This window comes from Physeter macrocephalus, chromosome 20 (genome assembly GCF_002837175.3).
Source record: "Physeter macrocephalus isolate SW-GA chromosome 20, ASM283717v5, whole genome shotgun sequence".
Taxonomy (NCBI): Eukaryota; Metazoa; Chordata; class Mammalia; order Artiodactyla; family Physeteridae; genus Physeter; species Physeter macrocephalus.
The window spans coordinates 83,999,722-84,023,993 of NC_041233.1; the positions used below are offsets into that span (position 1 = coordinate 83,999,722).

At 60.2% G+C, this 24,272-nt stretch overlaps 1 protein-coding gene across 5 annotated transcripts in view; it reads left to right on the forward strand.

The window, feature by feature from the left end:
- The first annotated feature begins 290 nt into the window (after positions 1-290).
- INPP5A (inositol polyphosphate-5-phosphatase A) overlaps positions 291-24,272 on the forward strand; it is a 179,839-nt gene continuing 155,857 nt past the window's right edge. For 4 of the 5 annotated variants that reach the window (XR_008616268.1, XM_007101183.4, XM_028480950.2 and 1 more), the window contains exon 1: positions 291-621. Coding sequence is in view for 4 of the 5 variants with exons in the window: in XM_007101183.4 (XP_007101245.1) it covers positions 547-621 (75 nt within the window). In the remaining variant the exon portion in view is untranslated. The remainder of the gene's footprint in view (positions 622-24,272) is intronic. The other variant, XM_007101184.4, reaches the window with a different exon arrangement.

Sequence of the window (24,272 nt, forward strand, 5' to 3'; positions counted from 1 at the left end):
GCAGGCCCCGCCCCTCCGGCCCTGCCTAGATTCCACACCCCGCCCCTCCCACACCCTCTCCGCCCTCCCCGCAGTCCCCGCCCCCGCAGTCTCACCCCGCCCACATGCCCCTCCCCGCCCCAAGTCCCCGCCCCTCCCCGCCCCTCATATCCCTGTTCCGCCCCCCTCAGGCTCCGCCCTGCCTCTCGTATCCCCGACCTACCTCCTGCAGGCCCCGCCCCCTCGCAGTCCCGCCCCACCCCCGCGCTCGCCCCGCCCCCGGCCCGGGCGGGCCTCGTCTCAGCGATCGGCAGCGGCGGCGCTGCGGGAGCTCCGGCGGCCGCGATCCTAATGGCTGCGCGTGGGCCGCGGTGAGCGCGGGCGGAGAGCGACGGGCGTGGGGCTGCGGAGAGCGAGAGCGAGCGCGGCCGGACCCTGGCCAGGCCCCGCCCGACCGGCCGAGCCCGCGATGCGCCCCGGGGTCGACCCCCGGCGCAGCTGACGCCGCGGCCCGCGGAGACCCCGGCCGGTCGGTCCCGGAGAGCGGCCACCCCGGCCCAGGCCGCGATGGCGGGGAAGGCAGCCGCCCCGGGCACCGCGGTGCTGCTGGTCACGGCCAACGTGGGCTCGCTCTTCGACGACGTAAGTGCGGCGCCGGACGCGGCACCCTGGACCCCGGACCCTGAGCCCTGAGCCCCGGGACCCCGGACCCCGGTCCTGAAGCCCGAAATCCCGGGACCCAGACACTGACCCCAGAGCCCCGGGACCCCGGACTCGGGCCTGAAGCCTGGGACCCAGACACTGAGTCCTGAGCCCTGGGACCCTGGAACCGAGACACTGAAACTTGAGCCCTGGACCCAGGACCCCAGCCCTGAACCCTGGCCTTGGGCCCTGGAATCCTGGTCTCCTGGTCTCCAAGTCACACTCCATAGGTTGAACCCAGAGCCCAGTCCCTGAACCCAGGTCCCTAAACACCAGTCCTAATCCCTGTCCAAGGTCCCCGAATCCTGGCCCCCGAACCCTAGTCCGAGGGCCCCATACCCTGAACCTGGTCCCAACCCTGGTACTGAATTTTGTCCCCAGAATCTCAGCCCTGAATCCTGGTTCCCAAACCGTAGCCCGTGTCTCCTGAGCCCCAGCCCCTGACTTCTGGCCTCTGACTCCCGACCCTCCGTGGCCCTTGCCCCTGCCCGTCTGCCTGCTTTGTCTGCAGAGCTGTCTGTGGCTGCTCGGAGGTGTAGGCACCCTCATTTTACCTTGTAACTTAGTATCTCTCTAATTCTCAAACAAGGGGTTTCTGTTCAAAGCCCCGGAGGACTTTGTTTCTTGTCTGTTAAAGAGAAAGATGCAAGAAGCTTTTCAAGGCCAGAGAAAAGGATGCTGACTGCCCAAGGCTTTTACCTTCTGGGACCTCCCACCCAGGCACCCGAGGCCTTTGGGGGAGGAGTCTGCCAAGGCCCGGCGCTGCCCCGGCTCCCGAGGCAGGCCGAGGCTGACCCAGTTCGGCATTGCAGCCACGGTGCCACCCCCCTGTTGGTACTTATACTGCCAACCCAAATAAAGCAGAATGCGGCTCCAAGTGGCGTGCTTGTTTAAGAAAAAAGGGTGATGGCCCAGATGGAGCCTGAGGCGGCCTCGCACTACCCGCCCCCCTCCTCCCCCAGCTCCTCCCGAGGTGAGGGTGCGGCCACTGACCGCGCAGACCACTGGTGCAAACATGACTTGCATCCCTGCCTCTTCCAAGCCTCCCTTTGCTGGCAGCGAGCAGGGGTGAGATGTTTCTGTAGGCTCAGTTCATGTACAGGCGAGGTGTGATTTTATTAATCAAAGGTAGGCGCTGTTTTTGTGTTTTTCTTATTTTAACCTCCAAGCGCCATGTATTATACTTCTCTGCTGGAGATGAACTGCTGGCCCTCTGACTTGGGCACGGACAGGACAACTTTATCTAGTTTCGTGATTGATCATTTTCTACAAAAGTGCCCGGTATGGGTGTGTGTCTGTATATTTAGCATTCTATTCTTGGCTTTGCAGTAACATCCATGCTAACATGGTTTTACTCAGATGATTCAGATCCGTTAGCTGTGGCTTCAAAGCCTCAGAAATGTCAGGAAAATTAAGCACGGTGGGGGCATTTCAGTCTCAAAGGGAGAAGAATTTTGCTGTGCAAACATTCTTTCCAGTAATCTTTGATTCCAAGTTATAGCATTTTTGTTGTGTTCCGACTGTATACACACACTTCTCTCTGTGGACATTAAAGTGGATCACTTAATTTACTTTTGTTTAGCAACAGGTTCTCTCTGAGTTTTCATTTTTCTTAAAGGCTGTATGGAGTTTTGCATCTTGTTTGTATCGGGAAGGAACCTTTGTTTTGGTAAGCAGTGCATGGGTTAATTCTGCAAGGTGCCTTTTGACTTAAGGGCCAGTAGAGACATATCTGTCCTCACCCACAGCTTTCTTAATGTGTGCAGCTCCGTCTGGGGCCGTTCTTCCTCAGTGGCCTGGAAAAGCAGGGGTGGGTGTTAACCAGTCTCCTGTAGCATGGCCGGTGAAATCAGCCGATTCTTGAGTGAAGGACGTTTTAACTCCTTGGTGTGTCGTAGGTTTCAGAAGATCCGCTTGGTGACTCTGTCTTTGTGGGACATGCGCCCCTGTTGACCAACTGTTCAGACGGTGGGCTGGCCTGGGCAGGGATTTGTTCTTGCCCAGTTTCATCGTCTGGAAGCCAGGCTCCACCGTGTGGCCAGGCCTCACAGTGTGCGGCATCGGCCTCTTCCTGGAGGGTACGGCCGAGGAGGAGGAGGGGTCTGAGTTAGAAACAGGCGCCCCGCTGGGAAGGGCGGGCACTGTTGCCTTTTGTGCTCGAGGGACAGGTGATGCGTATCTGCTTCCGTAGTTTCGTGGTCTCCCCTCGCTACCGCTTCGCCATCCAGAGGCGATCCCATTAAAGCTCTGGATGTGGACTTTCACCATGGTTTGGCCCTGACGTCCTGAGACCCACAGGGCGTCTTGTCTGGCAGGCAGCTCTTTCCTCGTCTGCCCGCCCGGCTTGGTTGGGTCTGGGATAGCGCGGCCACTTTAGTCCCCACACAGGGCCCTCGGGTTGCTCCTCACCCTGTGATGTTACACACACGAGGGGGCGGTCACCGTCCAGAGTACATTGGTTCTCAGACTGTTACCCCTCGCACCCTTAGAAATTATGGAGAGCCCCACAGAGTCCTTGGTCTCGTTGGTCACAACCACCAGTGTCTGCCAGGTCAGTGGGTAGACCCTGAGGCAAGCGGAAACTGAGACAGTTTCAGTAGCTCTCAGAAGGGTGATGTCATCGCATGTCACAGCCCCGGAAAGCTCCGCCGTTCATGCTTGAGACAGCGGCATGGAAAGCGAGCCACGGTGCCGCGCTGTTGAGGGCATAGCCGTGACCTGCCGAAGCCCTGACCTCCAGGGCCCCTGTCTGAGCTGGGGCCCGTCCTGAGCCTGTGGGGAGGGGCCTGGCCTGGCTGGGCTGCCTGGGCCTGTTCCAGGGGGCCCCCAGAGAGCCCGGAGCTCTTCCCGGCAGTCCCCAGTCGGACTGTGCTGTCACCCCCCACCCCGTTGCTGGCAGGGGGCGGCTAGGGCTGCATACCTAATTGCTTTGCTTGAGATGGCTGGATGTTTGACAAGGGAGGTTTCTAGCTTTTGGTTCTTTACGTGGTTTTGTTGTTGTTGTTTCGCTAGAAGTGAACTGAGAAGGTGGATTCTTGCAGGCTGTCGTTTCAGAACTCAGTCCCACCCTTACATGGTAAGACTGTTGCTTGGGAAAGAGACGTAGCCAAGCGGTAGGGTTCTGAGAGCACAGCTCGCTCTTGGGTGTCTGCCTGGAGGGCCGTTGTCCTGCTGCTTATTCGGAGCTAAATGTCAGCTTGGAGCTGGTTCCCTTTTGGCCGGGCCAGCTCCTGAGCAGCCCCTCTTTCCGCCTGGCCCTGGGGACGGCAGCTCGCTGTGCGTGCGGCTCTGTGTCGGGGGTCCGCGAGCCCCTCCGCTGGGCTTGGCACCTCGGGCACTTGTCCCTCTCTCTCCGGCACCATCAGTTTTGCCCTTTAGTCCCTATTCTCATCCCACCCCGAAAGCTCCCTGGCCCTGTGTCCCCCTCCAGCTCCCGCGGGGCGTCCTGTGTCTCCCCTGCCCCAGCCCCGTGTGTAGGGCCTCCCGCCTCCATCCCAGGGTGCGGGGGCCCGCTGGGGCCTCGTGCGGGGCCAGCCTCGGGTCCGGGCCTTCTCCCTTGCTCTGGTGGTGTGGATCCCTCCACTCCTTTGAGGAATTTCGTTTGGTGACGGCTTCACTGAGGCGTCACTCACACGCACGGACTTCACCGTGTGAAGTTGTACGTACGACTCAGTGGTTTTTAGTCTGTTCACAGAGCTGTGCGACTATCACCGCAGTCAGTTGTAGAACTTGTTTTGTACCTGAAAAAGAAACTCCGTATGCCATAGCCGCGTCCCGGCCCCCCAGTTCCCTCCATCTCCCCTGAAACCCCCAGCCCCTGATAATCACCAGTTTGCTTCCTGTCTCTGTGCGTCTGCCTATTCTGGATGTTTCATGTAAGCGGAATCACGCACGCGGCCTTTTGCATCTGGTGCCGTGTTTTCACAGCTCAGCACGTCACGCCTGTTGGTGGCTGAGCACTGTCCCACCGTATGGCTGTGCCCTGCTGTGTTTATCCAGCGCCAGGTGATGGGTATCTGGGCAGCCTGCACCTCTGCGCTGCCGTGGGCTTCTGCTTACAAGTCTTCGTGTGGATGTGTTTGCTTCTCCTGGGCACATTCCTGGGGTGGGGACTGCTGGGTCTGCGGTGACTCGTGTTTAACCTCTTGAGGAGCTGCCCACTGCTTCCCCGTGTCGGCCCCGTCCTGTGTTCCCACCAGCGGCGCGTGAGGGTTCCGATCTCTCCACGTGCCCCAGTGCCGGGTGTTATGACTTGCATTGGGCCCCCCACCTCCTGGCCTCCTGGGGAGTAAGTTTCTCTAGACACAGGTCTTTCACTAGCATCTCTATGCGGATGCCCAGGAGGCAGGGAGGAGACCCAGACCCAGTGGGGACCGCCCCCCTCCTCCTGCCTTTGCCTGGGAAGGTCCCGCGCTTTCGGCCAGTGCCGTGAAGCAGGGGCCGGTTCTCGTCAAAGACGTTGGGTTTTCCGAATTTCGGAGGCGGCGGTTCCTCTACTGTCCATGCAGCCCCTGAAGCCCCCAAGGCCTCCGCTGTGCTGGGGCAGGGGTGGGGCTGAGCGGACCAGGCCTCTTCGCAGGCCCCGCTCCGGGCTCTCCCGGCCCCTGTCCCGTGGGGATGGCCGCGGGGAGGTGTCTCCACATTCTTCTGGCATTACTGCCTCTGACCTGAGACCTCAGTGTCCTTTCTCTGTGGGAATTTGGTCTGTTTGCCCGAGCTGGGGACTCCCCGTAGATGGGGGCCTGCCCGTCCCGTCCCCAGGGTGGTGGGGTCAGAGGAGTCGGCGGGCTCATCCTGGTGGCGTTTCGGCACTGCTTCCTCCACGCTGGGAAGCCGTACCTGCACCCCGCACGCCTCCACGCAGCCCCGACGAGCTCTGTCCGGCCTGCCTTGGATGCGGCTGGAATTTCAACCGACCTGCGGTCGTCCGTCTGGGGCCACGCCTGCCTCCTGGTCCCTCCTGCCCTCGCCCCCGATCTCTGCCGGCCCTGGGTCGGCCGCGAGAGCGCACTTTCATCGGCAGCGCTTACGGCTTTTACTGGCTCTGGAGATGCTGAGGGAGGGTTTGGGTTACTGGTGGGGGAGGCGCTTCTTAGGTTTGAAGTCCTAAACGCTTTGTGTTTCTTGAGTCCAGAGGAGTGAGCGCTGCCGGGGGACCTGCTGGACAGCCCTGGAGGATGCTGATACAGGGCGCGTTCACGTCCACTGCCTCTCAGCTCGTGCCACTCCGCGAGCTCACGCTCTGGGCCCACGTCGTGAACTCCGTCAGCACCAGGACTGCGTGCCCTTCTGCGAGCAAGCGGGCAGGGGAGGAGGGGCCGGCGCTGCTGCCCTGGGGTCGTCTCTTTCTGGGCAGAGAGGCCCCTGCTGGGGGTGATGCCATGTGTGTCGGGTCTGATTCGGAAGTTACAGGACTCGGACCAGGCCTGCCTGCCCGCAGCTTGCCCTTGTTCATAGAGCCCCCTGTTTGACCCGAAGGGAGGGATGCGGAAGCCGGGGAGGCTGCCTGGGGGAGGGGGCAGGGCTTGCTAAGGGACTAGGGTGGGGTGCCTCCTTAAATGTTGACCTCCTCAGTGTTTGCCCCGGCGGGCGGGCGGGCGCGCGGGTGGCAGCATCTCCTGTTGGGAGGTGAGCTTGGTCCAGGAATGGGGTCCAGTAGGTGGGGGTCAGCACAGGGCCAGGAGGCTAGTCAGAAAGGCAGCGAAGGGTCTGAGCGGAGTCTCGGTCACCTGTCTGTTGTCACTTCTCGGGTCGCGGCCCTGCTCTCCCTGTGTTTATACGGGGCGGGGCGGGGGACCCTTCTGATGTGAGTGAGCTGAAGGAGGGTGATCGTGGGCCCGGGGAGGAGAGGAGTGGAGAGCGTGTGGCGAGTGCCCCAGGTGGACACGGAGGTGACTTTCGGGTTCTCCCTTTTGTTGCTGCTTCGGGTAGTCGGGGCACACGGGACTCTCCTGTCTGAGCCTGAGAAGTGTCCAGACGTGAGCTCCTCTGCAGGCCGGGGCTGGGCGGGTCCGCTCCCAGCGCGGCTCTGAGCTCGTCGGAGAGCTCATCCTGACGAAGGTGCCGCCGAGAAGGCCGTCGGGCCTCGTCTCTGGTGGCGAGCGAGGGTGAAGCCGCAGCTCGCCTGGGATGTCTGGAGTGTGGGACCAGCACAGGGCCACCACCCAGCCGTGTGACTCCGGAGTTGGAGGGGGCGGGGTAGCCTGTGGGACCCCGTCCCTTGTGCATCTGGGGAAGGCCGCGCACACGTGGGCCTCTGTTTGGGAGCGTCCGGGCCCTTGTTTAGTCACGGTCCGTGCGTCTGCTTGGCCTCTGGTGATTAGACCTGTTTTCTAAAACTTAAATGTTGAGTTTACAGGGTTTGTTTGGGGAGGTGGATGTGGCCCTGGGACAGGGCATCCCCTTGGATCTGCTGCCCTGCGGGGGGCGGGGCACAGTGTGGAGCGCTCACGGCTCCATCGCAGGCGGAGGTGAGCAGGGTGAGCGGGGCTGGAGCAGCGAGGGCCGTGGAGGAGCGGCGTGCGCTGTGCACAGCTGACCTGAGAGGCCCCAGGAGGCGGCTCGGCCTGCGCAGCTGTCAGAACCTGAGGAGCAGGTCAGGGAGGGACCAGCCTTGCCCCGTGGCTGCACTTGGTGCTTGCACGCGGCAGGGGCTCTCCTGGGCTGACCTTGTGCCTTGACCGTCAGGGAAGCACACTGGTGCCGACCAGGCTCAAGGAGTTTTGGTTTTCCCTTGAGTAAGACTCAGTCATCTCCATTTCTGGAAGCATGGCTGTGGGGTCATGACGGGTCATCGTGACCTTAGGCCCTTTTTTCCTGGTCCTTTGCTGAGCAGAACGCCCCGAGCTCTGGCCCCGTCTGAACTACCCAGGACCCCTCTTGGGTCTCCGGGCGCTGCAGAGCCCATGCTGTCTTCGTCCCTCTCCGTGTGCGTCCTGGCCTGGTCACTTCACGTCGTGCTGGCCTTCCCGGCTCATCCGGCCTGCGAGCACGGGAGCTGGTGTCTGGAGCTGCATCCTGGAGGCCGGGGGCCCCCGTGTCCCCCCTTGGCAGTGTCCGGCCACGGCCCTGCTTTCAAGACAGCCCTCAGACAGCCCTCCTTTTCTACCCTGCCTCTCAGGGCCTCTGAATGATGAGCAGTTACTCTAGGAACTGAAAGGGCTTTGAAAGCAGAAGGCCCGGCTTGGGCCTGGGTCTCGGTGGAGGGCAGCCCCACCTTTAGTGCCCCTGCAAGGCGGCGCACTCCAGGGTCTGAGGGGACGGGCGGGGACGCAGGACAGCTCCACCTCCGTGCACGTGTGACGGGGCGTGTGATTCAGCCTCTTAGGGCCATTTGCGCGTCAGGGAGTGCGGAATGACAGCGGCACTGGCCGCAGCGGGGTGAGGAGGGAACGGGCGCCCTGGCAGTCGTGAGGCACCTGTGCTGGCAGGGCACCCGTCCTCTCCTTCCCCACAAGGCCTGCGTGGGTGGCAGTCTTGTCCTCACCTGTGTCCAGGGCTGAGCTGCGCCCGGGCTGCTCAGCCGGTCTGTCCCGGCTGCTCCCCGCCTGGGGTCCTGACGTGTGGCTCCTGCCCTCGCCTCCCACGAGCACCTGCGGGGACCGGTATAGGTCCCCGCTGCCCGGACGGAACACGCGTCTCCGTGCTTTGGCCTAAGCCCCGCCTTTCCCAGGAGCCCCCCAGCCCCCGGGAAGGCAGGATCGCACCTCCCTCCCGGCACGGGTCACCGTGCCCAGCTCTGCCGCCTTGTCCGCCACACATCCCTTCCCCACCTCCAGTAATTACAAGCTTTGGGCTTTTGTCATGTTGTATTACATTCGGCTGTGCTGGCCTCCGACCAGCAGTGCGGGGGCGGGATTTGGGGCTCTGCCCTGATGAGCGCAGGGGCAGAGTGATCATGGCTGTGGGGCACCAGAGTTGCTGCCAGCCTGCTGGGTTGCCGGACCCCCCTGTCAGGGCTGGGCGGGGGCTGAGTTGGGAAAGGCACATGCCCCACTGGCCTGGCACCTCGCGGGCACCGGGGGGCCAGTGTTAGAGCCGCTCTCGGTGGTCGGCGGACAGGTCTGTGGACGCCTGGGCTCCGGCTGGTTTTTCCTTCCCGCTGGGACAGTCTGGTGGAGGCATGATTTGCATCTCACACGGTTCACCCAGCGTAAGTATACGGTTCGATGGTCTTCAGAAAATATTTGCCGTCGCTCAGCTGTCACCAGAGTCCAGCTTGAAGCACTGCCCTCCTGGCCTTTCGCAGAGCTCAGCCCCAGCCCCTGGGCTGCTCTCCCCTCCACCTGCCCTCACCACGGGTCCCACAGCACCGACAGTGCACTGCCCTCCTGGCCTTTCGCAGAGCTCAGCCCCAGCCCCTGGGCTGCTCTCCCCTCCACCTGCCCTCACCACGGGTCCCACAGCACCGACAGTGCACTGCCCTTGTGGCCTTTCGCAGAGCTCAGCCCCAGCCCCTGGGCTGCTCTCCCCTCCGCCTGCCCTCACCACGGATCCCACAGCACCCACAGTGCACTGCCCTCCTGGCCTTTCGCAGAGCTCAGCCCCAGCCCCTGGGCTGCTCTCCCCTCCACCTGCCCTCACCACGGGTCCCACAGCACCGACAGTGCACGGCCCTCGTGCTTCTCCTGCCGCGCGCTCTTGGGTGGAGGCACCAGCAGCGGACTCGGGGTTGTTCCCGGCTGGGCTGCTGTGCGCGGCAGGGTGCAGCCTCTGGGTGCCAGGGCCGGTCGTGTGGCGGGTGGACGTTTACTCTCTCTGGGCACCGCTCACCTGCTGTCAGAGTGGCGGCTCCGCTTCACGCCGCTGGCTGCGTGGGCTCCAGCTAAGTGTGCTCCGGCCCCTCCATGCCGGGCCACACGGGCTGCCGTCCCTTTGGTGGTGGGTGTGGGCGGAATCTCCTGTGGTCGTCATTGGCATTTCTGGCCTCTGCTTCTGAACCGTAGGCCTCCCGTTCAGATGGACAGTTTGCCGTGTTTGTGACAGTTTTTGGCAAACTGTTGACCGGGTTGACGGGGTGGCTCCTTGGGGCTGTCGCGCTTCTCACTTCCTGGGGAGCGGACAGAGGGTGCCAAAATCCCCCCCAAGAGGCCCGCTTTGCCCAGGCAGAAGGGGGCTGTGGTCATGGCGCACCTCTGAGCACAGTTACGCGGGGGAGCTGGGGCGAGGACGCAGGCGCGGGGCCGCCGTGCGGCGGAGCCCGGTGTGGACGGGGGGACGGCACGTCTCCCTGCAGGGCTGGCGTGCTGGCTGAGTCCCACGCCCTCCCTGGAGGGTGCTGATTAGTCTGTTCGAGGGGGCAGTGGTGGCGAGGGCTCCCTGGAAGGGACTCGGGTGTTCTTCTCCCCGCCCACTGCCCCCGGACATGGGGGACACCACCCCAGGTTAGGGGCAGAGCGTGCCTCTCCCAGGGGAATTCTTTTCTCCCAGCCCCTGAGGTGTGATGGCCCATCTGGGGGGGCTGTCCTCCACCCCCTCCCCTTTGCCTGTCTCCCCCGGCTGAGTGGCTGTTAAGCCCAGTACAGGTCTCGGAACGTCTCCGATAGGCCTGCTGGGGCATCGCCTGCCACCTGCCAGGCTGCCATCCCTCGGGGCCCTCACCTGGGCAGCGGGGATGCTCTCAGTGGAGCATCTCCGTGAAGCTGCCCGAGATCGCCTGCCTGTGGGACAGAAGCCCAGCCCTGCAGGTGCGTCACCTCCTGGCAGGCACGTGGCTGTCCTGCTCTGGGCTCGAGGTCCAGTGAGGACAGTGCCACCGCAGGACGGTGGGGGTGGGTGTCAGATGCCAACGTTTCCAGCCACTTCATGGGAGAAGAGCAAGAGGCGCCACTTTGGCCTGTTCCTCCTTTAGGGAAAACCTTGTGTGACCACAGAGGTGACAGGTCTTCAGGCTCTGAGATGCCTGTCCCCAGCCTGGCCTGGCCTCCTGCCATCTGTGTCACACCTGGCGGTCGTTTCTTTGCAGCTGGACTTCATGGAGGCCTTTGGGGGTGCAGCTCCCCCTGCTGGGGCCTGGCCGTCCTTGGGGGGCAGGAGGGCGTGTGCTCAGGGCCCACCTGCAAGGGGCCACACTGGGGTCCATTTGGACCAGCGGCTTAGTTAGCTACACTGCCCGTTAGTCCTGGGGTCCTGAGGACGAGTTGGGGGCAGCTGCCCCGACCCCAGCACGGACCCAAGCTCCGAGCCCCCTACCGTGCCTACGTGGGCTTTGGGGCGGCGGTCAGTGGTAGGCTGTTGAGTAGAGAGTTGGGTGGGGGGAGCTCTGGCCATGCGGGTGAGCCTGTGTGTGTGAAACAGACCTGGGTCGAGGGGTCAGTGCTTTGAAAACCATCACGAGGCTCCCCTCTGCAGCGTCCTCAGGAGCCGTGGCACTGAGAGGCTGCTGCGAAGGCTTAGGAGCGGACAGACCCACCTGTCCTAGTTTGCCTGACGGTGCCCCGGGTGCCCTCAAGTCCTGTACCTATTCTGGCTCCCAGGGCTTCATTGGGGTGCCCTAGGGGGCACTTACTTTGTCCGGTTCGGGGCAGAGCGCGCTCTGTGTTCGGTATATTGTCACCGGGCTGATGTGGGCTTCACTTTCAGGTGGATTCACTCTGTTAAGAATGACATCTGTCCAAGTAACAAACAAATTTGTGGGGACATGTGTTTTGCTTTTATTTTCTCCTTCATCACTGTGACGGTTTTTCAGATCTGTTGCAACTTCCTGTTTTTGCTGTAGCAAGACTGCTCCCCTCGCCGCCGCGTCCAGGCGGGGCGCGCTGTGTGCGGTCCAGGCAGGAGGTGGCAGGCTGGGCCGTGAGGGCCGAGGGTCGTGGTTAGTAGTGGTGCTGACAGAACGTGGGTGAGCGGCCGGAGCTGACCAGCAGGGACCCAGAGCAGGGCCCGGGGGCCCATCTGGGGGCTGTCTCACCAGGGCAGGTGGCGTCTCACCTCAGCTGCTGAACCCCTGCCCCCAGGACTCCAGCCTTACATACGGGGCCCGGGGGACGCTTGGTGCTTTTGGGGGGCGTTCGGGCTCCCAGGTTCCATGGGGTTCTGCTGCGTCCCCAGGTTCAGCCTCAGCCGGGATTGCAGGCGCACAGTGACACGGGGACAGGAGGGCTTGTCTTTAAGGGCTCCTAGTAGCGCGGCCCCAGGGGCCCCGGGCTCCGCGTCTCTCCAGAGCCGGGCCCTCTTCCAGGGGCTGGGGCCTCCCCTCCCCACGCCGCGCTCCCGCCGGCCCGGCCGCCAGGCCCGTCTGGGGCGTCCTCGGAGCTGGTGGGCGCGGCGGCCGAGCGCTGGGGGCGGCCCCCCGAGGCGCCTCGCGTGCCGTGCTGTTCCCTGGCCCCGCACCTCCCGCGCCTTCCCCGGCCGTCCTTGACCGAGCCAGGAGGAGGGGTCGGCGGGAAGTGGCCCTGAGTCCGCAGCTCAGGGAGAGGCCCAGGCTGGAGAGCAGCCGAGGTCACGGGCAGGTGGTGGAGGCCCGGAGAGGTGAGGAGGGTGACGAGGGCCCCGGGAGGGGCGTTTGGGGGAGCTCGAGGAGGAGTGTTTCGAGAAGGGCGTGCTGGGGGTCTGAGGCCCGGGGCCCAGGCGGCCCTAGGAGCCGACAGGTCCGACTGCGTGTAGCCTGAGGCGCCTGCCCGTCCCCAGGGCTTCGCCCTCGGGGGCAGGGTGCCTCTGTCCTGGCCGTCCAGGGACGGGCACAGCCCCCCTTCAGGGCACAGGGGACCTTGCACCGGGCCGCCTGGCTCACGGCTTGTGCGCGGGGCCCAGGCCGCCCCAGCTGCCGAGCGTAAAGCAGGAGGCGAACAGGGACCTGGGTGGTGACTCGGGGTGGCTTAGGACGCCCAGAGGTGCCCTGAGCACAGAGACCACGGAGGGCCCCCGGGGCGAGAAGCAGCAGCCGGGCCTGACGGTTTTGGGAGAGCTAAGGAAGGGGGGCCGTTGGGGCCCCTGTGAGGCAGGAGCAGTGGCAGGAAACGGGGAGCTGGGGGAGCTGGAGAAGCCACGTGGCCGGCGCCGGTGGCGAGCGGCGGAAGCCTGGCGCTGCAGGCTGAGAGGCCGCGTGCCTCTGATTGTGCAGGAGCCGCCGTTTCTGTCGTGCACGGGGGACGCGGCTGGTGACGCAGCTTCTGCAGCCGGCGGGAGGAGGCCCTGAGGTGCGGGTGCTGCCCCGGCCCCCCGTCTCCCGCACGGGCCTGCGGTGCGGACAGTCGGCTCCCTCCCCTCCAGGGAGCTGCCTGGGACCTGTCTGTATTTTTTAACGACTGATACATGAGTCAGTCCGGAAAGGGAAGAAGGGGGGACTCAGGGCCGGGCCCAGCCGGGAGGGTGGGGAGCTCTGAGCCACTCAGGGAGATGCAGCCAGAGACAATTGGCACCCCCGGAGGTGCGCCCCGAGGTATACGGGAGGGCCGTTGAGGATGGGGTCCGTCGGGAACGGCGCTTGAGGACCCCGGACGGCAAAGCCGAAGCACCGACGTGTGTGCTTTCCATCGCTGTTTTTCCAGTACAATAAAACTCTACTCAGAAATGTAAACATTTATGCTAGTTCCTAGGAGAAAATTGACGTCTCTGAACTTTGATAACCTTAATAATTTTAGTTTCCTCTAATGAGAAAGATTGTGTGGTGTGACCCACAAAAGCTCTGAAGTGTCTCCTCTGTATTCTGCACGGTGTTGCCTTCAACGCTACCAAGCCGGACAGACCGCAGGACGATTTCAGCGTTTTGTGGCAATGGCTGCATTCCGAACCTGTGCCGTGTGAAAACAAAGTTCTAACTTTGTTCTGTCAGAGAACGGACACCCCCTTACTGCTGGGTGGAGCCGCCTGGGGGTCTTTGGGAGCCTCTGGTGCCCAGCGGGCTGCGGAACTGGGCACCCGTGCTGGACCTGCTCCCTCGGGAAGGAGGGGGGCACCCGGGCCCAGACACCTGTCGCGGCGTCCGTGTGTCCTGGGGCGCAGAGCTTGGGTTGGAGGCACCCCCAGGCCGGCCCTTCCTTGTTGCAGGTGGGCCACTGAGTCCCTGTGCGGAGGTCACAAAGCGTGTGGGTCCTGGGGCACTCCCGCAGCTCCCACCCTGCACTGCGTCCCCTCTCGATGTCGCACGACTTCCTTGGCGTTGCAGCTGCCATGGGATCCGCTCTCCCGCACACAGCGCACTGCCTTCGCGGGGGGACCCCGAGGGCCAGTGAGCGCTCATTTCCTGCGGTCACAGTGCCGAGCCCGGGCCTCGCCGCTCGCCGGCGCAGAGCCCCCGGCGTCTGGAGGGCCCGGCCCACGGGCTGGTGTGAGCCGCCGTCCAGCGCGCCTGGGCAGTGTCACATGCCTGCATGTCGTGTCCACCCCGCGCACACGCATGCACGTGCACCCACGCCTCCAGTGATGTGGGGACGCCTGGTAATCACATCACACCAGCTGTTGGTTCTGTCAGATGGGTATGACATGGTGTCTGTTATCATTTACTTTGTTACCCTGGTTGCTTGTAGTATCATTTTTGAGCCTTTTTCCTTGGATTTTGCAGGATCTCTGTTTTAGAGTTAGGTAGTTCCTATGGATCTTGTATCTAAATTATCGATAGAGTTATTTGGAGAGGGAGGTGATCATAGGGTTTGTAGAATAGCTACTGTTCTTTTTGTTACTGGCACTGTTATGTGGGGTCATTTATCTCCTCGGGGCTGCGATTACACAGAAGTCCAGGGAGGTCTATTTGTATAGGACTCTTGACTGCAATTTCTTTCCTGTCTCTCATGTTGTGTTCACCAAATTTTGCAGCTCTCCTGTGTTTCTTCTTCCCTGTGCCGGGATCCTGTTTGAAGGTCCCTGACCAGAGGTTTGGTCGGCGTACCCGCCTAAAAGCCCTCGGAGTTCCCGAGCATGCTCCTCACTTGGTCCAAGGGCATCTTTCTGTTTCCTGCCGCGGGTCACTTCCTCGGACCTGAGACTTGGGCAGCCTCGGGCAGCGTGGTTGCCACCTGCTGATGAAGTAGGAGTCTCCGTATCTGGCCGGGGGCAGATGAGTGCGCTTGCAGCAGGTAGACTTAGGGGACCAGCGTCGGCCCTGGGAGCAACCCCTCCACAGGAGAGGCCCTTTCCTGCTGTCCCCCAGCACCAGCCGTGAGTGGCCCCGGTGGTGTGGGTAGAGGATCCCAGGCTCCTGGAAGCTCCTTAGCTTGGATGAGAGACCGCAGAGATCTGAAGACAGCGGCCATTTGTCACTTTGCGGCTTAGTTTGCTCCTCTGTGTAGGGCTGAGTAGACTTGTCTCTTCGCGAGGTGCTGTGACAGTTGCCCGCTGTTTGTCAGCCTTGGGTTGTGATGGCCCTGAGGTCAGACCGCATCCAAGTTAAAAGGTGAGCGAGAGCGGGTCTGGCTTGCAGTGGGCGAGGGCCTCCTGGGGCTCTGTGTCAGTTTTCTGTCTGACATGGGTGGCTCAGTGCAGGGTCACAACCTCAAATGGGCTTTTTACCCCGGGTGTCTGTCAGAGCATGGAAGCCGCTGCCCCCACTGCCCTCCTGGTACCCCGCGGCCTGGCTGGTGGGGTGCCCGGCTGAGCCCTCCGAGATGGGCCTCCCTCCCCTCCTGCTTCGGTCACTGCTTTCCCAGGGAGCCTGTTACTGTGAAAGTGAGCAGGTCCTCCCCGACGATGAATCACAAAGTAAGGGGTGATTGAACATAAATGTGACAACCAAGGCTTTTTAGCTTATAGAAAAAGCAGCCTGGTTGCCAGACGTCGAGTTTCTGCAGGGCGGGCAGGGGACTTCAGAGGTCCCCTTCCCTGGGCGGTCCTTCCTGCCCCCCACCCGTGCGTCCTGCTCTGCCCGGCGAGGCTCTCGCTCCACGGAGAGGGTTAGCGCCCTGCCCTGATCGGGATGGTCCCGTGGCGCCCGCCGGTTCGGATCTCCTGCCTGGACCCTGAGCCCAGCGTGGCGCACGCGCCTAAGCTCGCCGTCGCCGTCCCGCCTCTGCTCTGGAGACCCGAGTCCCGGTCGGGCTGGCTGCCTTTGGAGGGCGGGGGCTCGGTGTGTGTGGTCCCTCCCGTGGCGGCAGGATGGGGACAGGGCACTGGCGGCTCCCGTGCGGGGGAGTGTTCGGTGAGGAATGCCTTTGCTCTTCTCTCTACGGGGGCGGGGAGGGGGGCGAGCACAGCCCACGTCACTGCATTTTCACCCACCTCGCCACGGTGGACGTGCCTTGACTCGAGCTCCTGGACTGTTCAGAGGCAGATCGGGACCCGGGTGGCGCGTCCCCGCAGCTCGGTGCCCTCCGCTGGCAGAGCTTCTGGGTGCTCTCTGGCTCCGGCGCAGGTCCAGCCCCACCAGGGCCCCGGCCGGGGCTCTGCCTGCCCCTGCAGGCGCCCCACGTCCAGGAGGCACCAGGGCCCGTGCACTTGTGGCCTCGTGGGAACCAGTCATGTCAGCGTCCCTGACGTGAGCCTTCTCCTCGCTGTGCCTGCCAGCCCCCTTCAGCCCGAGCCGGCCTCCGCCGGGAGCCTCCCAGCTCCGCCCGGACCCCTGAGCTGGCCTCTCCCCATCTCAGGGTCCCCGAGGAGGACCTGATGAGGTGCTGCTGAGCCAGGGTGGGTGGTGGGGGGAGTCCTTCCTGGCTTCGGAGGAAAGCTGGCTCACCACGGGTGGGGTGCTGTGCTCTAGCCTTCGTGCGTGCTGTCAGGTGTGTGATACGCAGCTCCCTCCCGCATCTGCCCCGAGGCCTGGACTCCAATCCGGCCTCGGCCCCCCGACTGCAGCACCCCACGTTGTAAAGGGTTCCCACAGCGGAGGATGAGTTATTCCGTTTGGACGGCTGTGTTGGCTGCATTTATTATTGTTGTCATTATTATTAAAAAGTTGAGACAAAATTCAGGTACCGTAAGGTTCGCTCTTTTTGTGCATACAGGTCAGTGTTTTAATATATTCTCAAGGTTGGGCAACCATCACCACTAACCCCAGAATTTTTTCGTCACCCCTAAAAGAAACCCAGTACCCCTTAGCAGTCACTCCCCGTTTCTCCCTCCCCGCAACCCTGGCCACCACTAGTCTACTCTGTGTCTATGAATTGGCCTGTTCTGGATGTCTCATATACATGGAATCAGACAACATGTCTGACTTCTTTTTCTTATCAAGTATTCAAGGTTCATCCACGTCGTACGTGTATCAGCACCTCACCCCATTTAATGACTGAGTGCCGCTTCATTGTACGCCAGACTGCGCTTTGTCCATTCAGCGGTTGATGGACATTTGGCTTTTATGAATAGTGTTGCTATGAACGTTGGTGTACAAGTTTTTGTGTGAACATGTTTTTAATGCCCTTGGGCATATATCTAGGCATGGAATTGCTGAGTCATATGATAACTCCGTGTATAACTTCTCGAGGAACTGCCAGACTGTTTTCCAAAGTGTCTGTACCATTTTGAATTCCTACCAGCAATGCACAAGTGTTCCAATTTTTTGCACATCCAAAACTCATCTCTTTGAGTCTAGCTGTCCTGGTGGGTGTGAAGTGGCGTTGTTTTGCGTTTCCCTGATGACTGATAATAGATATTGAGTGTCCCCTCCATGTGCATATTAGGTATTTGTATATCTACTTTGGAAAAATGTTTATTTAAATCTTTTGCCTGGTTTAAAATTTTTAAAAATTGTTGAATTTTTCTTTATATATTCTGGATACTAGATTCTTATCATAAATATGATTTGCAAATATTTTTTCCTGTTCTTTGTGCTGTCTTTTCACCTCCTTCATCGTGTCCTTTGAAACACAAACGTTTAAAATTTCTATGAAGTCCAATTTATCTATTTTTTTCTTTGGTTGCCTGTGCTTCACATTGTCACATCTAAGAAACCATTGCCAACCCTCCTGCACTGTTGGTGAGAATGTAAACTGGTGCAGCCACTATGGGGAACAGAATGGAGGTTCCTTCAAAAATTAAAAATACAACTACCATATGATCGTGCAATCCCACTCCTGGGCATGTGTCCAGAAATGACAGAAACTCTAATTTGAAAAGATACATGCACCCCTATATTCATAGCAGCACTATTAACAATAGCCGAGACCTGGAAACAACCTAAATGTCCATTGACAGATGAATTGATAGAGAAGATGTGGTACATATACACAATGGAATATTACTCAGCCATAAAGAAGAATGAAATAATGCCATTTGCAGCAACATGAATAGATGATCATACTAAGTGAAGTAAGTCAGACAGGGAAAGACAAATATCAAATGATATCACTTATATGTGGAATCTAAAAAAATGATACAAATAAACTTATTTACAAAACAGAAATAGACTTATAGACACAGAAAACAAACTTATGGTTACAAAGGGGAAATGGGAGGAGGGATAACTTGGGAATTTGGGATTAACAGATACATACTACTATGTATAAAACACATAAACAACAAGGTCCTGCTGTATAGCACAGGGAACTATAGTCAATATCTTGTAACAACCAGTAATAGAAAAGAACATGAAAAAGAATATATATATGTATATATGTGTGTGTGTGTATATATATGTATGTATATGATGGAATCACTTTGCTATACACCTGAAACAATGTAAATCAAATATACTTCTATTGGGCTTCCCTGGTGGCGCAGTGGTTGAGAGTCTGCCTGCTGATGCAGGGGACACGGGTTCGTGCCCCGGTCTGGGAAGATCCCGCATGCCGCGGAGCGGCTGGGCCCGTGAGCCATGGCCACTGAGCCTGCGTGTCCGGAGCCTGTGCCCCACAACGGGAGAGGCCACAACAGTGAGAGGCCCGCGTACCGCAAAAAAAAAAAAAAAAAAAAATCTATCTATATATATACTTCAATTTAAAAAATACCAATAAAGATGTATTGAAAAAATACACATAAGGAAAAAAAAAGAGACAGCAAAGAAAAAGGAAACCATTGCGTATCCAAGGTCACAAAGACCCCATCTTTTCTTCTAAGGCTTATAGTTTCAGCTCATAAATTCACATCCTTGATCCGTCTTGAATTAATTTTTATATATGGTGTGAGGTAGGGCTGCCCCCTCATTCCTTTGCGTGTGCATATCTGGCTGCCCCAGCACCGTTTGCTGGAAAGACTAGTCTTCCCCGTTGAATTGCCTTCTTGAAGATTAATTGATCACAGATACATAGATTATTTTCCTGGACTCTCAGTACTGTTTTCTTCATCTGTATGTCTGTCCCTGTGCCAGGACCACAGAGTCTTGATAATGGTAGTTTGTAGTTAGTTTTGAAATGGGGAAGTGTGAGTCCTCCAACTTTGTACTTCTTTTTCAAGCTTCTTTTGTCTCTCTGGGTGTCTTCCATTTCCACATGAATTCTAGGATTAGCTTGTCACTTTCCACAGAAGAGGCAGCTGGAATTTTGATGGGGATGGCATTGAATCTGTATATTGCTTTGGGGAGCATTTCCATCTTAACATTATGTCTTGCTGTCTGTCAGTGGACCCAGGATGTCTTTCCATTTATTGAGGTCTCTTTTAATTTCTTCCAGTGACGTTTATACTTTTCAGGACAAGTCTTACACGTCTTTTGTTTAACCTATTCCTAATCTTTTTACTTGTTATTAGGTCTGCTCGGATTTCCTGTTTTTTTTTCTGAGTTAGTTTCAGAGTTTGTCTTTCTGGGAGTTTGTCATCTCATCTAGGTTACCAGTTTGTTGGCAGACCTTTGTTCATCTTATTCCCTTGTGATCCTTTTTATTTCTGTAGGGTTGGTAGTATTATTCTCTCTTTCATTCCCGATTTTAATAATTTGAGTCGTCTGACTTTTGTCAGTGTAGCTAAAGATTTGTCAATGTCACTGATCTTTTAAAGGACCAACTCTTGGTTCCATGGACTTCTCTCGGTTGTTTTTGTGTTCTTTGCCTTGGCTGCGTTTCGGGTTAGATCACACAGAAGCCTATCTTGGAAGTCTTGTTGCTGCCGTGGCTCCTGCGGAGGATTCCATTCTCTCCTTCTGTCTTGCCTTGCCTTGTGTTTGGTCGACACTGAGCCATCCTCTACTTGTTCCTGAGGCAAGTGGCTGCCCTTCTCCTGAGCCGCTTGTGGTGGCCACAGGTGGCATGTGGCTCTGACTTTGGGTCCTCTTCCCACGCGACAAGCTTTGGGGCAGTTTTCCTCTGTGCCTGGGCGAGGTGGCCCTCACTGCAGGTTCATTGGCTTTGCCTGTTGCTTGAATGAATGCAAAGTCAGCGCGAGTCTGCTTCCAGCCAGGTGCCCCTCTGGGCACTCTGGCGTCCCTGGGCCCCGTGCTGGCAGCTCCGAGACCCTGAGGGTCGTCACGGATGCACACGCTCCCTTCTGCGTGCGGGCTCTCCTCTCCGACGTAGGAAGGCGCAGCGCGTGCCCGGGGTTGTCTGCAGCAGTGGACTTGGACGATGCCAGGCTCTCTGTCCAGCCTCCCGTTGGCCCGCGGAGGCCACGGACCGAGAGGAGCCCGCACAGTGCGAGCTTGGTTCACCCACCTGATTCCAGAGGATGACCCTGCAGTCGGCCCTGGTCCCCAGGGAGTGTGGACACTTCCTGACTCAGGGGCAGTTTTCTAGAGCCCATTAGGACCAGAGGTGGCCGTGAACCCCGCTGTCCTTTCCCCATGTGTCTGCCCAGGAGGGAACCGGCTTCTCGCAATGAGGCAGGTCTTGCTTAACCAGCGTGAGCAGGAGATTGACTTGAATCTGAGAAAAATGGAGCTTCTCGTGGAACGTGCTGACCCCAGTGTCCCCCACTCTTCCTTTCCCAGTGAGGCTGTTGGCGGCCCCCTGCTGTTGCTCGGCCACTGCACGGTTGCCAGGAGCCCTGAAGGTTAAGGTCACAGCTTCCAGTGTGGAGTCCCTTTGGAGGTGACCTGAGGGAGTCTCAGCTCTGAGGCTCGCTCGGCCAGAGTGGTGGGCTGGCCCTGGCCGACCGCAGCCCGGGCCCCTGCCTGGCCTGGGAAGAGGCCCTCCTCAGCCCGCATGGTCAGCCTGGCGTCCACACCTGGCACTTGAGGTCCTCGGTGGTCCGAGCTCCGTCCTGTGCGCGGGGGTTCTGTCTGAGGGCGAGCGCTGGGGCCTCCTCGGAGTGGAGCCCGCTCCGGGGGGGGCGACTCTGCCCGCCCCTGCTGACCTGGGGTCTGAGCCCTGCCCTCAGCGGGGCGGAGTGAGGGGAGGATCACGGCCAGGTTACCTGCTGCCAGCGCAGGGCTCGAGGTACAGGAGACAGAGCTGCTCTTGCACGTCTGAGTGGAAACGGAAGTTTTACCAAACAGGTGGCTTCCTCGTCAGGCCGAGTCTGCCCCGCCTCGGGCCCTTGCACTGCTGCCGGGCAGAGGGCACCGCTGCCGGCCCCGCCTGGCGGCTTCGGACAGCTGGGTCCTCCGCCCCTGCCTTCGCCGAGGTGGGTGCCTGGCAGGCCTCCTCCCGTCGCCGGTGTTGGGCTCGGCTGTGTGGGTGGAGCCCAGGGAACCACAGTGACAGGAGGACGGCCACGTGGGCCCTGCCAGGGGCACCGTCACCATCAGGCTGCGCTTCTCCCCCTGCTGGGCATTCTGACTGGTAGGTCGTTGACACACCCCAGTTTTAAATTCTGGTTACTGTGAAAGACAGTAATACTTTGGCTTAAAATATTCTTTTCCAACAGCTTGTCATTAGCCGCCTGAAAACAGACATTTTAGTCTAAAATGTGAAAGGAAGAATTAGAAAGTGAAAACTCATTTCGTGGCTCCTGTTTGATTGACAGGTGCTCCTGTGCAGCACCTGAGACAGCAACCTTGGGGGCAAATGCAGGGCTGTGTCCTTGGCATCTTGGGGGCCCGGTCAGGACCTGCAGCCCCCAAGCGCGGAGCTGCCCGTGTGTCCCCTCTGCTACCCGCGATGTTTGGAATCGGTTTGCGATGGAACACAGGGTGTTTGTTTGTATTTTCCTAGACGTTTTAAGAAATGGCATTTGCTGGGCTCTGAGATGGAGACCACATGAGTGTGTGTAAATTTAACACATCTCTATGTAAATAGGTGTTGTTTAAACATAAACTACCTTCCATTTACTGCTCCTTAGTATACACTGGTTTTTAAAAATACATGAGTGGTGAGCAGTGTGGTCTCTTGTGAGTTTCACCTCCGGGTGACAAAGGACACAGAGGAAAGTGTTGATTTTAAGGAGGAGCGTTGGTCCTGGTGGGGCTAGAAGGCCTGGAAGTGTTTGCCCTTCGCCTTGGGCCTCTCCTTCCTGGGTCTGCGTCACGAGAAGGAGCGGGCGGGCAGGGCCTCCTGGACCTCGTTCCTGGGTTCAGACGTGGCCTGGGAAACGGTCGCTGAGCGGCAAGCTCCCAGACGTTTTGCCCGGGCCGTCGACCCGGCAAGGGGAGGGGGGAGGCCCCCTGCTGGCCGGGGTCTCGAGGAGCAGCGAGGCCCCAGCAGGGCTGTCTCTGTGTCTGGGCTCCTCCCAGAGGCCTGCGCAGACGTGGCGCCCGCACCCAGCACCGCTGCCCCGCCACGCCTTGCGTACCCGCCGTCTGCGCGTTCCCAGACGGCCCGCCTGGCTCCGCCCTCGTGTCCCTGTGAGGGCCGGCGCGGCCGTAACTGGCTTAGATGCCACAGGGGCCTTGCTTTGCTGCTGGGGATCCGTGCCCGTCCCGGAACTGGTTGTGTTTGGAGGCGGCTAGTCCGCTGCCCACCCTTGAGGCAAAGGGCAGTGACGCCCACTGGTCAGAAGGGGGTGAGGGATGGCATCCCTGAGGAAAGGGGGCGCCCCGAGGGGCCGTCCTGGCGGCAGCAGCACGCTGTCTCCTCCGAGGCTCGCCGAGGCTCTCCTGTCGTCTGCTGGCCGGCCGTGGGCCTTTCCTCCCGCACTTTGCTCACCTGGGGGCTCCCACCTGTGGGCTAGGGCTCGCGGGGCTGGCGCCCTGGTGTCTGTGCGTGTGCTGGCCAGCTGAGAAGCCCGCAGAGGCTTAGCCAGAGTCTGCCAGAGGCTGAGGGGTGGCTTTGCCCAGTTCTCTGAGGTTGGGAACTTCGGCTTTGAGCTGAACGTGGACCGATAAGACGTGGCAGGAATGGATGAACTTGCACTTGTGTGCAGCCCGCTCTCGTCTGTGGACCAGCTCTTGCGTCCACGGGCATCTGTGGGCCAGCTCTCATGTCCGCGGGCCAGATGTGCAGAGCTCTGGGGTGGCACCTGGGCAGCTTGAGCACCTCGGGGCTGGGAGGGCTGGGAGGGCTGGCCGGGGCCTTCGGTGCCGTCCTCCCCACCAGGGCCACTCGTGTCATGGGGTCGGCTGGCCAGTTTTCCAGCTACAGGAACTTGAGAGTTACTCCTGGCCCTGCTTGATTGGTCGCCCCCGCCTCTGTTTTTTTAAGAGAACAAGTTTCAGACGTGAATGTCTGTGACTCAGCTTCTAAGTCCAGCCTGGCAGAGTGCACCGTGGCATCCCTGTGGGCGCCCTGCTGAGCCCGGGCCAGTGGAACACTCACTGGTCCACCCACCGCCCTGGTCCCCTGCGCACCCAGGCAGCCTCCTCCCCGCTGCGGCCCCTCCTGACCCTGACCCCTCTCCTCAGCACCTTCTCCTGAGGGGCGCAGCCCCAGGCAGGTTCCTGGGGGTGGGAGGGCCAGGAGACAGAGCAGTGCTCGAGGCTGCTCCCCCCGGAGCTGCCCCCGGTCCGGGCCTTCCCCCGAGCTCCCGGTAGCCACCCCTCCCTTCCCAAGGTGCTCAGCCAGTCCACACCCGAGCTCTGGTCCAGCCGTCCCGCTGCCCAGGCCACGCCAACTCCTTCACTCGCGAGCTGACCAGCTCTTTCCCAGATCCAGTCTGTTAGCACAGCGCTTCCCAGCTCGTGGGGCCATTGTCTGCCTGGGGCCCCGCGGGGCCATCCGAGGCGGTCACCGCTCCCCCTCCCCTGGCAGGGGGCCGGGGGCACATCCTGGAGTTCCCTGGGGACGTGCGAAGGCCTTGACATTGATCGTGCCAGCTCTGTATCTTGGTCTCCAGCCCTGGGCAGAAAACCTGAGCCAGAGACGAGGGCTGTGGCCTTTCCTTGAGGTGACGCGTGTCAGGCCTGGACTGCTGACCGTGGTGGACTGTGCTGTTGCTGGGACGTGGAAGGACGGGGGTCAAGGCCGGACCCTGGGAGGCAGTGAGGACCGCTTCCTGCAGGAGCCTGAATGGAGGAAGGTCCGGCGGGGTGCCCGCTTCCCAGCCCGCGAGCCCCCAGGGCCCGGCCTGCTCCCCGCTCGGCCTGGGCTCACCTGGTCCTCGTAACTGAGCTGCCCTCGGCCTGCTGCGAGCGGAGCAGAACCTCCTGGAAAGTCTCAGAGGAACAGTCGTCAGACTGGAGCAGTGTTTAGTGCTTGCGACGGTGGACCGCACTGGGCCGGGGCCCCTTCGGGGGGATCCCTGCGGCCCCCAGTCTCTGGTGGTGCTGACATTTGGTGACACGGCAGAGTCTGCACAAGCTCCGGCGCCCTGGCGAGCGGGAGCCGCAGGGCCCGCTGGGAGGAGGCGCCCGAATACCTGGGGAGACCCCACCCCGGGTGGAGGGCCCGGTTGGGGGAGGGCGCCAGCCGCAGGCCTGCATCTGCAGCTCTTTTTTTTTTTTTTTTTTTTAACATTTTTATTTGTGTAAAATTTCTTTACAGTGGTGT